Below are 12312 nucleotides of genomic sequence, written 5' to 3' on the forward strand. Positions count from 1 at the left end.
AAGCACATGAAAAGCTGCTCAACATCACTAATTATTAGAGAAATGCAAATCAAAACTACAGTGAGGTGTCACCTCACACCAGTTAGAATGGGCATCATCAGAAAATCTACAAACAACAAATGCTGGAGAGGGTGTGGAGAAAAGGGAACCCTCTTGCACTGTTGGTGGGAGTGTAAATTGATACAGCCACTATGTAGAACAGTATGGAGGTTCCTTAAAAAACTAAAAATAGAATTACCATATGATCCAGCAATCCCACTACTGGGCATATACCCAGAGAAAACCATAATTCAAAAATATACACGCACCCCAATGTTCATTGCAGCACTATTTACAATAGCCAGGTCATGGAAACAACCTAAATGCCCATCGACAGACGAATGGAAAAAGAAGATGTGGTACGTATATACAATGGAATATTACTCAGCCATAAAAAGGAACGAAATTGAGTCATTTGTTGAGACGTGGATGGATCTAGAGACTGTCATACAGAGTGAAGTAAGTCAGAAAGAGAAAAACAAATATTGTATATTAACGCATGTATGTGGGACCTAGAAAAATGGTACAGATGAACCGGTTTTCAGGGCAGAAGTTGAGACACAGATGTAGAGAACAAACGTATGGACACCAAGGGGGGAAAACTGCGGTGGGGTGGGGATGGTGGTGTGCTGAGTTGGGCGATTGGGATTGACTTGTATACACTGATGTGTATAAAATTGATGACTAATAAGAACCTGCAAAACAAACAAAAAAACTAATACTAAACTTTTTTTGGGTTATTTGTATGGAAATATGTTAATATAAATGTTTCAGACATTACATAAAATTTCTAAAAATCTTATATGTTCTGGTATAATGTTGTAAGTCATAATTCTAGTCATTACTTTAAAATGTATATCTCAGAAATAACTAAATTTCCTTGTCAGTTGCATTATTATGAACTTTCATCAAATCTTTAGCCATGGTCATTTTTAAGTCTTTTGTCATTTACAGACAGTTCCGGGTGTACTCTGATGCTTTTGCAAAAATGATCCTATAAAAAGGTTTCATCTTCAAGGAATTCATGGAAAAGACTCTGACAAGTACATGTTTCTGGTAACTGACTATACTGCTGAACTGAATGAATAAGCATTTTCAGAACTCTAATGGAAAAGTGCTAACAAAAGATCAAGATGAAAAAAAAATTAATTACATGGGACTGAGTGAACTGATGAGGATGATTATAATTTTTGTGACTTTCTGTTTGAATAAAAAAAAAATTAAAAAAACAATAGTGCAGCGATGGGGCGAGATCCTGGTTCCTCCTCAAGGAATATACACAGCAATACCTTTGAGTTCTTCTGTGGAACTAAGGCTCCCACCCAGGTGGAAGATGGTAACTTCAGGCTGAGCACAGGATTCCTGGAATGTCACCCTGTTACCTCACCACCAACCAGTCAGAAGAAAGTCTGCACACAGTGGAAGATAATAAGGACCCTGACCCCCTCCGCTAATGAGTCTCCCTTTAAAAACTTTCATGGTTGAGCAGAATCTTTGGAGTTGGTTTTTGGACACAAGTTGCCAGTCTCTTGCATAAAGCAACCTTTCCATTCCTCCCAGTACTTGTCTCTCAAAAGTATTAGCTTTTGAGCAGCGAGCAGTCAAACCTGAGTTCAGTAACATGGGGGCAGGAGTCCACACACCACCAAGCAATTCTCGGACACCATCTGAGTTTCCTACAGTCAACTCAATTCTGAAACTATCTACCTGGAGATAGCATCAGATTCTACAAGTTAAAGGCTCAGTCCTATAAGACTGCCCCCTTCCCCCAGTTGCCACTTCAGACACCAGTCACCACTTCAGACACCAGTCACAAGTCCAGGTCTTTCTGACCCACCAGCTGTGAAGTCGGAGCTTCCAGTGACCCCTTCCTTGAGTTTACGTACCAGGGAAGAGCTAAATTGGACTCCTTGTTGGATCTGTTTCTTTGAGTTTAACCTTTGCTTTTTGTTGCTTTTGTTATTATAATCATACATAATGGCCTGCCTTGGGACCCTGACCCTCTGTCTGAATGTTAAACCAAAGTGCCTTTGTTCAGGGAAACATCCTGACCCTGTCTACCTGTGAGTTGCTGCAGAAAAGAGGAAATTAACACATCCCCTCCCCGAGGCTGGCCATTCTAGGAGATATTTGCAAGGCTTATGGCCTTTTTACTTTACTTGCTCACCTCCTCCCCCTCTCTGTTCTATAAAAGAAACTGGCATTCAGATCACAATAATGTGGTTTTTTTGGGGACCCTTGTCCGCCATCTTCTCGGTCTGCTGGCTTTTTGAATAAAGTCGTTACTCCTTGCCTCAAAAAAAAAAAAAGAAAAGCAATACCGGTTTACAGTTCCAAGAGCCACTCTGAAGGTTGATCTATTTTCTTTAGGCTTAATTAGACACAGGTTTTTCTCTGAACACCACTTTAGTCATATCTCTTAGGTTTTTGTATATATTACTCATTTTGTTTGTATTTGAGTAGTTTTTCAGATAAGAAGAGTTGAGGGGAGATACTGTTTTATGTCAAAGTGGGCAAATGGATTGTGTTATTTTGTTGTTAATTTATAATTTCACTGCATTGTAGTCAGAGAATATGATCTGTAGATCTCTGTGTTTTTCAGTACTGATTGATTTTCTTTATAGCCAAAACATGATCTGATTATGTAAGTGCTTCATAGGTATTTGAAAAATATGTTTTATTCTCTGGGTAGGAATTTTTGTATTTTTTTGAAAATCAGCCATATTAATTATTTAGATCATTTCCATTTTTTAATCACTTTATCAGTATCTGAGAGGCCTGTTTGCCTTTCACTGTATATGTTCTCTTAATTCCTCATTGTTCCTAAGTTTTTGTCTTATGGAATTTGTCCTTTTCATTTATGTTATCCAGTTTATTGACATACAGTTATTAATAGTACTCTTATAATTTTTTTTATTTCTGTAAAATTGGGAGTAATAGCCACACTTTCTGATCCACGCTTTCTGATTTTTTTTTGTTTGAGTGTATTGTTTAATTTCCTTATATGTGTTAATTTTTTCATTTTCTTTCTGTTATTGATCTCGAGTCTCATTTCCTTGTGATAGAAAAAGATGATTTAAATCTTTTAAAGTTTATCAAGACGTACTTGGTTTTATGGTCAGTCTTGAAAAATACTCCCTGTGCACGTGAGAAAAATGTGTATTTTGGTGTTGTTGAATGGAGTATTTTGTCTATGTTTATTAGGTCCAGTTGGTTTGTAGTGTTGTTCAAGTCCTCTGTTTTCTAATTTATTTTCTGTCTGGTTCTTCTATCCATTATTTAAAGTGGAATATTGAACTCTCCAATTATTATTGTAAAACTGTCTATTTTCCCCTTCAAAATTTTGTCAGTGTTTCCTTTATATATTTTGGGGCTCTGTTGTTTGGTGTATATATGTTTATAATTCTGTAATAATATCCACATCATGAATTACCCTTTTATTGATAATAAATCCTAATTTGTATCTTGTAACAATTTTTTACTTAAGTCTCTTTTGTCTGATACAAGTATAGCCATCTCACCTCTTTTGATTACTGCTTACATGGAATATCTTTTTTATCCTTTTACTTTCAACTTGTGTGTGTCCTTAGATCTAAAGTCTTTAGATCTTACAGGTAGCATACAGTTGGATCGGGTTATTTTAGCCATTCTGGCAGTCTGTGCCTTTGATTAAGGCATTTAATCCATGTACATGTAAAGTAATTACTGGTAACAGAGAACTTAGTTTTGTCATTTTGTTGTTTTCTGTATGTCTTACAGCTTTTGAATATATCATTTTCTCCTTTACTGCCTTTTGTGTTTAGTTGATGTTTTGTAGCATCATGTTTTGATTCCCTTTCTCATTTTCTTATTTGTATATTCTGTAGATGCTTTCTTTGTAGTTATCGTAGAGATTATATATAAAATCTTAAATTATAATAACCTAACTTGAATTTATACCAATTTAATTTTAATTACATATACAAACTACTCATATACAGCCCGCACATACTTTTTTTTATTATTGATGTCACAAATTGTATTTTTAAACATTCTATACTCAATAACACAGACTTCTAATTATTTCTTATTCATTCATCTTTCAAGTCTTACAGAAAATGTAAAGTGGAGTTAGAAACCGAAATTACAATAATACCAGTTTTTATATTTGTCCATGTATTTACCTTTACTGGGGATGTTTATGTGACTTTGAATTATTGTCCAGGGTTCTTTCATTTCAAATGAAGGACTCCCTTCAGCATTCCTTGTGGAGGATGTGTAGTGATAATGAATTCCCTCAGTTTTTGTTTATCTGGAAATATCTTAATTTCTACCTCAGCTTTTCAGCACGATTTTGCCAGATATAGAATTCTCATTTGACAGTTGTATCATCACATTGTCTTCTGGTCTCCAAAGTTTCTGCTGAGAAATCAGCTGCTAATCTTATTGATGATACCTTCTATGTGATATGTTGCTTCTCTCTTGCTGCTTTCAAGATTCTCTTTTTGTCTTTGTTTTTTATCAGTTTTATCATGATGTGTCTCAGTGCGGGTTCCTGGGTTTATCCTACTAGTTCAGTGAGATTCTTGGATTTGTAGATTCATCTCTGTCATCAAATTGGGAAAAAATTTGGTCATTTTTTTTTTTCCTTCAAATAATCTATTTGACCCTTTCCCTTTTTCCTTCTAAAACTCATACTGTATATAATAGTTCAATAAATGGTGTCCCACATAGATCCCTTAGGCTGTGTTTACTTTTCTTCATTCTTTTTTCTCCTTAGACTCAATAATTTTAATTGTCCTGTCTTCCAAGTTTGCTGATTCTTTTTTAGACATGCTCAGTTGCTTTTGAACCTCTCTAGTGAATTTTTTCAATTGTGTTTTTCAGCTCCAGAATTTTTGTTTTTCTGTTTTGTTTTTGGTCTGGTTTTTTTACACAATTTCTATTTCTTTGTTAAATTCTGGTTTTGTTCTTCCGTCGTTTTCCTGATTTCCATCAATTGTTCATTGTTTTCTTTAGCTCTTTGGACATATTTAAGACAGCTATTTTGTTTAATTTATTATTATTATTTTTTTGCTATTTAAATTTATTTACTTATTTATTTGGCTGCACCAGGTCTTTAGTTGTGTTATGTGGGCTCTTAGTTGCAGCATGCAGGATCTAGTTTCCTGACCAGGGATTGAACCTGGGCCGCCTGCATTGGGAGCGCAGAGTCTTAACCGCTGGACCACCAGGGAAGTCCCTATATTTATTTATTTAAAAAAAATTTTTATTGGAGTATAGTTGATTTACAGTGTTGTGTTAGTTTCAGATGTACAGCAAAGTGAATCAGTTATACATATATCCACTCTTCTTTGGATTCTTTTCCCATATAGGCCATTACAGAGTATTGAGTAAAGTTCCCTGAGCTATACAGTAGGTCCTTATTAGTTATGTATTTTATATATAGTAGTGTATATACGTAAATCCCAATCTTCTCATTTATCCCCCCAACCCCCATAACCATAAGTTTGTTTTCTACTTTGTTTCTACAAAACTCTATCTCTGTTTTGTAAATAAATTCATTTGTACCCCCGTTTTTTTTAGATTCCACATATAAGAGATATGATATTTGTCTTTCTCTAAGACAGCTATTTTAAAGTCCTCGTCTAGCAAGTCCACTATCTATGCTGCTTCAGGGATGGTTTCTGGGATTTTGTTTTGTTCCTTTCTACGGGCTATGTTTTCTGTTTCTTTGAATGCCTTGTGATTTGTTGTTGAAAAATATGCATTTGAAAAACCTCACCCTGCCCTGTGTTTGCAGACTTGGTCATATGTCAGGGCAGATGTCTGATGATTAGCTGGGCATGCTCTGAGCCTAGAGATCCAGCCTAAAGTGAAAGTTTAATGCCTTTTCACAACTTTTCTGAGCATGTTTATTACTTGAGCCTGTATGTGGCTTTCTCACTTCCCCCTGCATACATGGTTTCTTTTGAATGTCTTAATTCTCCAAGGAGTTTTACCTCAAAGTCTCCTCAGGGCCTTAGGTGCTCTGTTGTGTCTCTCCACCCATAATTTTTTGCTTCAGGCATCTGTAGTCCTCCTGCACTTTAACCAGCGATGCCCCATGCTTCTCCAACCTGAAATCCCAGTTAGGCAACACTAGTCCTTCTGACAGCCCCAAAGAGGTTAGAATGTTTTATCTGAGTAAAGTCTGCTCTGTTCCTTCTTGTTTGAGGGAATGACGCTGAAAACTCAGCCTCTGTGCACTGGTGCCGAATCGAATCTTGGAGACAGACTTTTGGGTGAAGTAGAAAGTAATAGCTTTATTGCTTTGCCAAGCAAAGGGGGACACAGCGGCCTTATGCCTCGAAAACTGTGTGTCCCAACCCAGGAGGATTTGGTGAGGAGTTTTATAGCAATGGTTCAAGGGCAGGGTTGCTTCTAAATGAAAATATTGTAGATACTTCTGATTATCCCCAAGTACTTGGGTTTTATTCTAGTCTTTCCTCCTTTATTCAAGGTTTAAGAGTTTAGAAAGAAGCAGGTATGGGGAACCTATAACTTATTTTCCTGTGACTTAGAAATTTCTATGTCTAGAAAAAAGGGTATTCTCCCTCATTCAAAGGGAGTAAGCCCAGACCACCTACAATGGTTCTTACCTTTCTTTCTTTTTTTTTTTTTAAATTTTATTTATTTATTTATTTATTTTTGGCTGCGTTGGGGCTTCATTGCTGCACACGGGCTTTCTCTAGTTGCAGCGGGCGGGGGCTACTCTTCGTTGCAGAGCATGGGCTCTAGGCGCACGGGCTTCAGTAGTTGTGGCTCACAGGCTCTAGAGCGCAGGTTCAGTAGTTGTGGCACACGGGCTTAGTTGCTCCGCGGCATGTGGGATCTTCTCGGGCCAGGGAATCGAACCTGTGTCCCCTGCATTGGCAGGCGGATTCTTAACCACTGTGCCACCAAGGAAGTCACCCGGTTCTTACCTTTCTTGAGAGCCAATATCAAAAGAACTCAACCTAGAAATAGAAATAGTAAGGTTAATATTGTGATATCAGTTATTTAGGCTAAAGATGCCTATTAAACTCACTGAACTATTAACAATAACTAGATTCTTTAATCTGGTGCCATATTAATTGATAATTATTATATGACTTTTAATCTGTTTTAACTTTGTATTATGTATATCCTGAAGGTGTTTATATTTTAGTAAAAAAATATCTGTACATTTGGTATGTTGTACTAGACTTGATATGAAGGGTATGTGAATCTTAGTGGAAATTGTGTCTTACCTCCCTCCTTTCCTACTTCAAGTAGGAGCATTTTTATAAAAAGTAATTACCCATGATTTTTCGGAGTCTGGTTTATAGAGAAGTACCCTTTATACTTAAGCTGATTGGTATATGGGTAAATTGGAAGTATTTTTTTGTGGTTCACTTTTGTACTAAGATGCATTGTGATTATAATTTTTCTTCTTTTTATCAGCAGATTTCTACTTTTTATAGCTGCATGATTTGTTGCCTTGGTCATTCATTGTCTGTAATAAACGTTTATACTTCTTTTATTTTTTATTTCACTGAAGCAGCAATATATAATCCAACTGGGATGTTTCCTTCATGACTAACTTTCATCTCTAGGAATACATTACTGTTAAAAATGGTGACTACAGATACATTACTTTTAAAGAACACAGATGGTAGAATTATAAAGGTAAAAATCCTTGGAAACATGAGTCTAATTTGATAGATAAGAAAATGAGGGCAAAGAATTTATTCTAATAGAGAGTCTTTATAGTATATTTTCTAATGTCACTTCCTTGTCCCACTAAGAAGTACTTGCATAAAAGCAAGTTTGATTGTAGCATTGGTTGAATATTTAAGCTTGTTAAGGTAGCTGAGTTTAACAGATTTCCACCTCTATTTCTTTTAGGTGAATCTGGACTGGGAAAGTCAACATTAATCAACTCATTATTCCTCACAGATTTGTATTCTCCAGAGTATCCAGGTCCTTCCCATAGAATAAAAAAGACTGTACAGGTATGTATATTGTTAACTGATGATAAGGTGGGGTAATGTTAACAGATACAAAACACATTCTATAACTTGTATTATATTTCCATAGAGGTAGATTTCAAGTTTGGCCTTAGCCAATGTAAAGTGGTAAACATGGTTGCTGATAAAAAAGAGAGATTGATTTATTGAGAGAAGTGCAGGTAATTAGAGGAATTTTCTTGATTAGAACCTTATAAATTTGTCTTGAGGAACCTCCTAGAGAGTATACTGGGATGTAGTAACAGCTGGAGTTATGCTGCATTATGGTAGCTACTTGTCATATGTAGTAGTTATTTAAGTTTGCATGAGTTAAAAGTCAATAAAACTAAAAATTCACTTTCTCAGTTGCACCAGTCACATTTCAAATGCTCAGTAGTCATATGTGGCAAGTGGCTACCATTTGGGGCAGCACAGATATGTTTCCACCATTGCAGAAAATTCTGTTGGACAGCATAGAGAAAACGTGATTCATGTGGAAGCCATTATTATTTAAATACAGTGTTCTGTATTAGTGAGTGGCATGATACCACATGGTAGTTGAATGGCAATAGCAATTTGTTAAGGCTTACAAGCTATGTGTGGTCTAATTTAGTACTTCTTGATCTTTAACGTATATTCAGATCACCTGGGGAGCTTGTTAAATTTAGTTCCTGTTCTAGTAGGTCTGAGGTGGGCTGAGATTCAGTATTTCTAACAAAATCCAAGGTGATGCTCATGTTGCTGGCCCATATAGCGAAGTGCTAGACTCTCTAGCTCTGCATTGTCCAGTACAGTAGCTGGTAGCCACATGTGACTGTTGAGCTCTTAAAATGTGGGTAGTCCAAATTGAGATGTTATGCAAGTATAAAATACACTCCAGATTTTGAAGACTTAGTTTGTAAAAAAAAAAAGAATGTTATTTCATTAATAAATTTTTCTATTGATTACATTTTGCAGTAATGATAATTGGTTATATTGGGTTAAATAAAATACATTAATTTCACCTGTTACTACTTTCTCAAGTGGCTACTGAAAATTTTAAAATTATGTGGCTCACATTACATTTTTGTTGGGCAGCACTGCTCTAAACTATTGATTGAAAAAATTGGTGGATTGATGTGGTAATACACAGCAAAAAAAAAATTGGTGGATTGATGTGGTAATACACAGCACAGAAGCAGAAGAGAAGTGGAGAAAACAGTTCTGGCAGGAGCATGTTTTATTGAGGCAATGACTCTGGAGCTGGATATTTTATTTCTCCTTTTTAAAGTTTTCTCTGTCTTAGGAATTAAAAAAAAATTTTTTTTTACATTTATTTATTTTATTTATTTTTGGCTGCGTTGGGTCTTCGTTGCTGTGCGTGGGCTTTCTCTAGTTGCAGCGAGCGGGTCCTACTCTTCGTTGCAGTAGGCACACGAGCTTCAGTAGTTGTGGCACACGGGCTCAGTAGTTGCGGCTCGCGGGCCCTAAAGCGCACACTCAGTAGTTGCGGTGCGCGGGCTTAGTTGCTCCGCGGCCTGTGGGATCTTCCCAGACCAGGGCTCGAACCCGTGTCCCCTGCATTGGCAGGTGGATTCTTAACCACTGTGCCACCAGAGACGCCCAGGAATTTTAAAAATATCCTTCATGGAGCTTGAGATTTCAAATTACCTGCAAATACGTGTTCTGTTGATAAAAACTTGATACTGTACTGCATTGCTTATTTTGTGATGTATTGAATATTTTAACCCTAAGCAAGAAGATATACTTTTAGCTTTCTTAATTTAAGTATTTAAATCCAGGATTAGTAACTAGGTATGTAGAAATGTTAAGGGAACCCCACAGTGTAGATTCCTAAATTCAGGAATATTTACTGTAAAATATCTGTTAAATATTAATGGTCATGTATCTACCAGTGGTGTTCTTGGTGATTAGTGCTGGTGAGGAAATTTTCTGAGTCCTCTTTGTAGTTTTAGCACATAGCATAATGCCAGGTCTAGATTAATAATAAAACCACACTCCGTGAGTCATTAACATCTTCCAGGTACTATTCCAAACACTTTAGATGCATTTACTTATTTAATTCTTTCAGTAACTTTATGAGGTAAGTGGTATTCTTATCCCCATTTTACAGATGTGGAAATTGAGGCACAGAGATGGTGATATGCCAAGATCATGTAGTTAGAGTACCAGAACTAGGATACAAATCTAAGCAAATCTGGTTTAGTCTGTAGTGTATCAACTGTACTATCTTTATACTGTAGATATTTAATAAGTTTTAGTTTAACAGATTAACCATTTCTTAATAAGTGGATTAGCTTTTCTTTACTTTTTAATAATGTTTGGTCCAACAAGTTGTCAATTTTCTTTGATTTATATTGCCTTTGCCTTTAAAAATCTTAAATTTGGAGATATCTTGTCTAATCCCAGTTAGGCAATTTAGACAAAATGAAGACAAAATGATTTGATCGGTGAAGTCATCACTTCATAGTTATGTAATATATGAAAGTTTAGTTTAAAAAAAAAAAACCCAGAAAATTAGGTCATAAGGCTGATCTATCTGATGCTGGCAAGTAAGGAATACTTAAGAGAAGTGTTTTTTTGTTTGTTTGTTTTATTTTTAAAATATCAAATGGTGCACACGTAATGTTTGATGTTGCTTATTAGATTTGAATTTTCCAGCTGGACCCTGGAGGGTATTGACTGACTGTAGGACTAGGCTTGAAATTCCAGTAAACTGCTTGGTGGATGATGGGAGCCAATTAACTCATAAAAGTTTTGTACCTTACCATGTTTTATTTTACTTTGTTTATTAATAAAGGCAAATGGACAATATTTCTAGCTCTCTTGATTCACCCAATGCAGTGATTTTTGCTAGTGTCTGAACAGGTGAAAGTATTGGCACATGCAATCTAAGGAATTCATCACATAGAAATCTAGTTTAACATGCTCTGCAACAAAGTATTTGCTCAAACAATGAGAGATTGTTTTACTCCCCCTCCCCCCAACCTAGTTCTTACACTTGTCCACTTTTGGCTTATTCTGCTCTGACCAAACCAACCTCCTTGCTGTTCTTTGAACAGGCTAATCCTACTTCCACCACAGGGGCCTTCCAGTTCTGTTTCTCTGCTTGCAGTGGTTTTCCCTGAGATATCCTCATGGCTTGCTTCGTAATTTTCATCAGTTCTCTGCTTAAAAGTTGCTTTCTTAAGGAGGCCTTTCCTGACCACCCTATAAACTCCTTCTAATTCCCACCCCAGGCTCCAAATGTGTAACCTCTATAAGGGTAGGAACTTCACTTTATTCACTGCTGCAAGCAAAGTTCCTAGAACTGCATCTGTTATACGTTAGCATCCCATATTTGTTGAATGACTGAACAAACAAGTTTTAAAAATTTATAAGACTTAGTGTTTAGTTGGGATATTTCAAACTTTGAGGGTCTTTGAAGTTTTGTTTATCTTTCTTTGGGTCTGTGAAGTTTTATAAAACACTATCATAGATTAAGTGGAATAATTTTAAATTTGATTATCTTTTTTGAAGTTTTGTTGATTATTTTTATTTTGTCTTGAGCAAAATTTTTTTAATTTAATTTTTAAATTGATGTGTAATTTGTGTACTAAAAGGGCACAAATTTAAGCATAGAACTTGATGAGTTTTTATATATGTATTCATATATCCAGTTAACCACACGCAGATTAAGATATAGTATGTTTCTGGGACCCTGGAAGGCTTCCTTATGCCTCCTCTCACTCAGTATTATACCCACCCCCAAATTAAACACCTTTCTGACTTCTATCTCCATAGATTAATATTGTCTGTTCTTGAACTTCATTTAGATATATTCCTGTCTGATTTCTTTCACTGAAGATTATGTCTGTGGTATTTATTCATGTTGTGTAGCTGTAGTTCTTTTCATTGTTGCATAATATTCCACTGCATGAATATATCACAGTGTATCCCCTCTGTTGCAGATAAGCATTTGGGCTTTCACTTTTTGACTAACATAAATATTCTTGTATATATCTTTTGGTGGACATAAGTACTCATTTCTGTTGTGCATGTGTGTGCATAAAGACATTTCATCATTTCAGTTTATTTTCTTTGATTTCTTATGAGATTGAACGTATCTTTTATACTCATTAATTGTTCAGATTTCATTGAAGTGCTTTGACCATCTTAATATTTCCTATCTTTTCCTTCTTAATTTGGAGAAGTGTCTTATCTAGGTAATGGTCCCTTACATTTCAGTCATTGCAGATAATTTCTCCCAGGCTGGCATCTGTTAAAGGTGGTGGGAGAATCAGTT

At 35.8% G+C, this 12312-nt stretch overlaps 1 protein-coding gene across 3 annotated transcripts in view; it reads left to right on the forward strand.

Annotated features, from left to right (window-relative positions):
• The window catches only part of SEPTIN7 (septin 7), a 76775-nt gene that overhangs the window by 13754 nt on the left and 50709 nt on the right, over window positions 1–12312 (forward strand). For all 3 annotated transcript variants that reach the window (XM_068549301.1, XM_068549298.1, XM_068549300.1), the window contains exon 3: window positions 7927–8033. In XM_068549301.1, the coding sequence (XP_068405402.1) occupies window positions 7927–8033 (107 nt within the window). The remainder of the gene's footprint in view (window positions 1–7926; window positions 8034–12312) is intronic.

This window comes from Eschrichtius robustus, chromosome 8 (genome assembly GCF_028021215.1).
Source record: "Eschrichtius robustus isolate mEscRob2 chromosome 8, mEscRob2.pri, whole genome shotgun sequence".
Lineage (NCBI taxonomy): Eukaryota > Metazoa > Chordata > Mammalia > Artiodactyla > Eschrichtiidae > Eschrichtius > Eschrichtius robustus.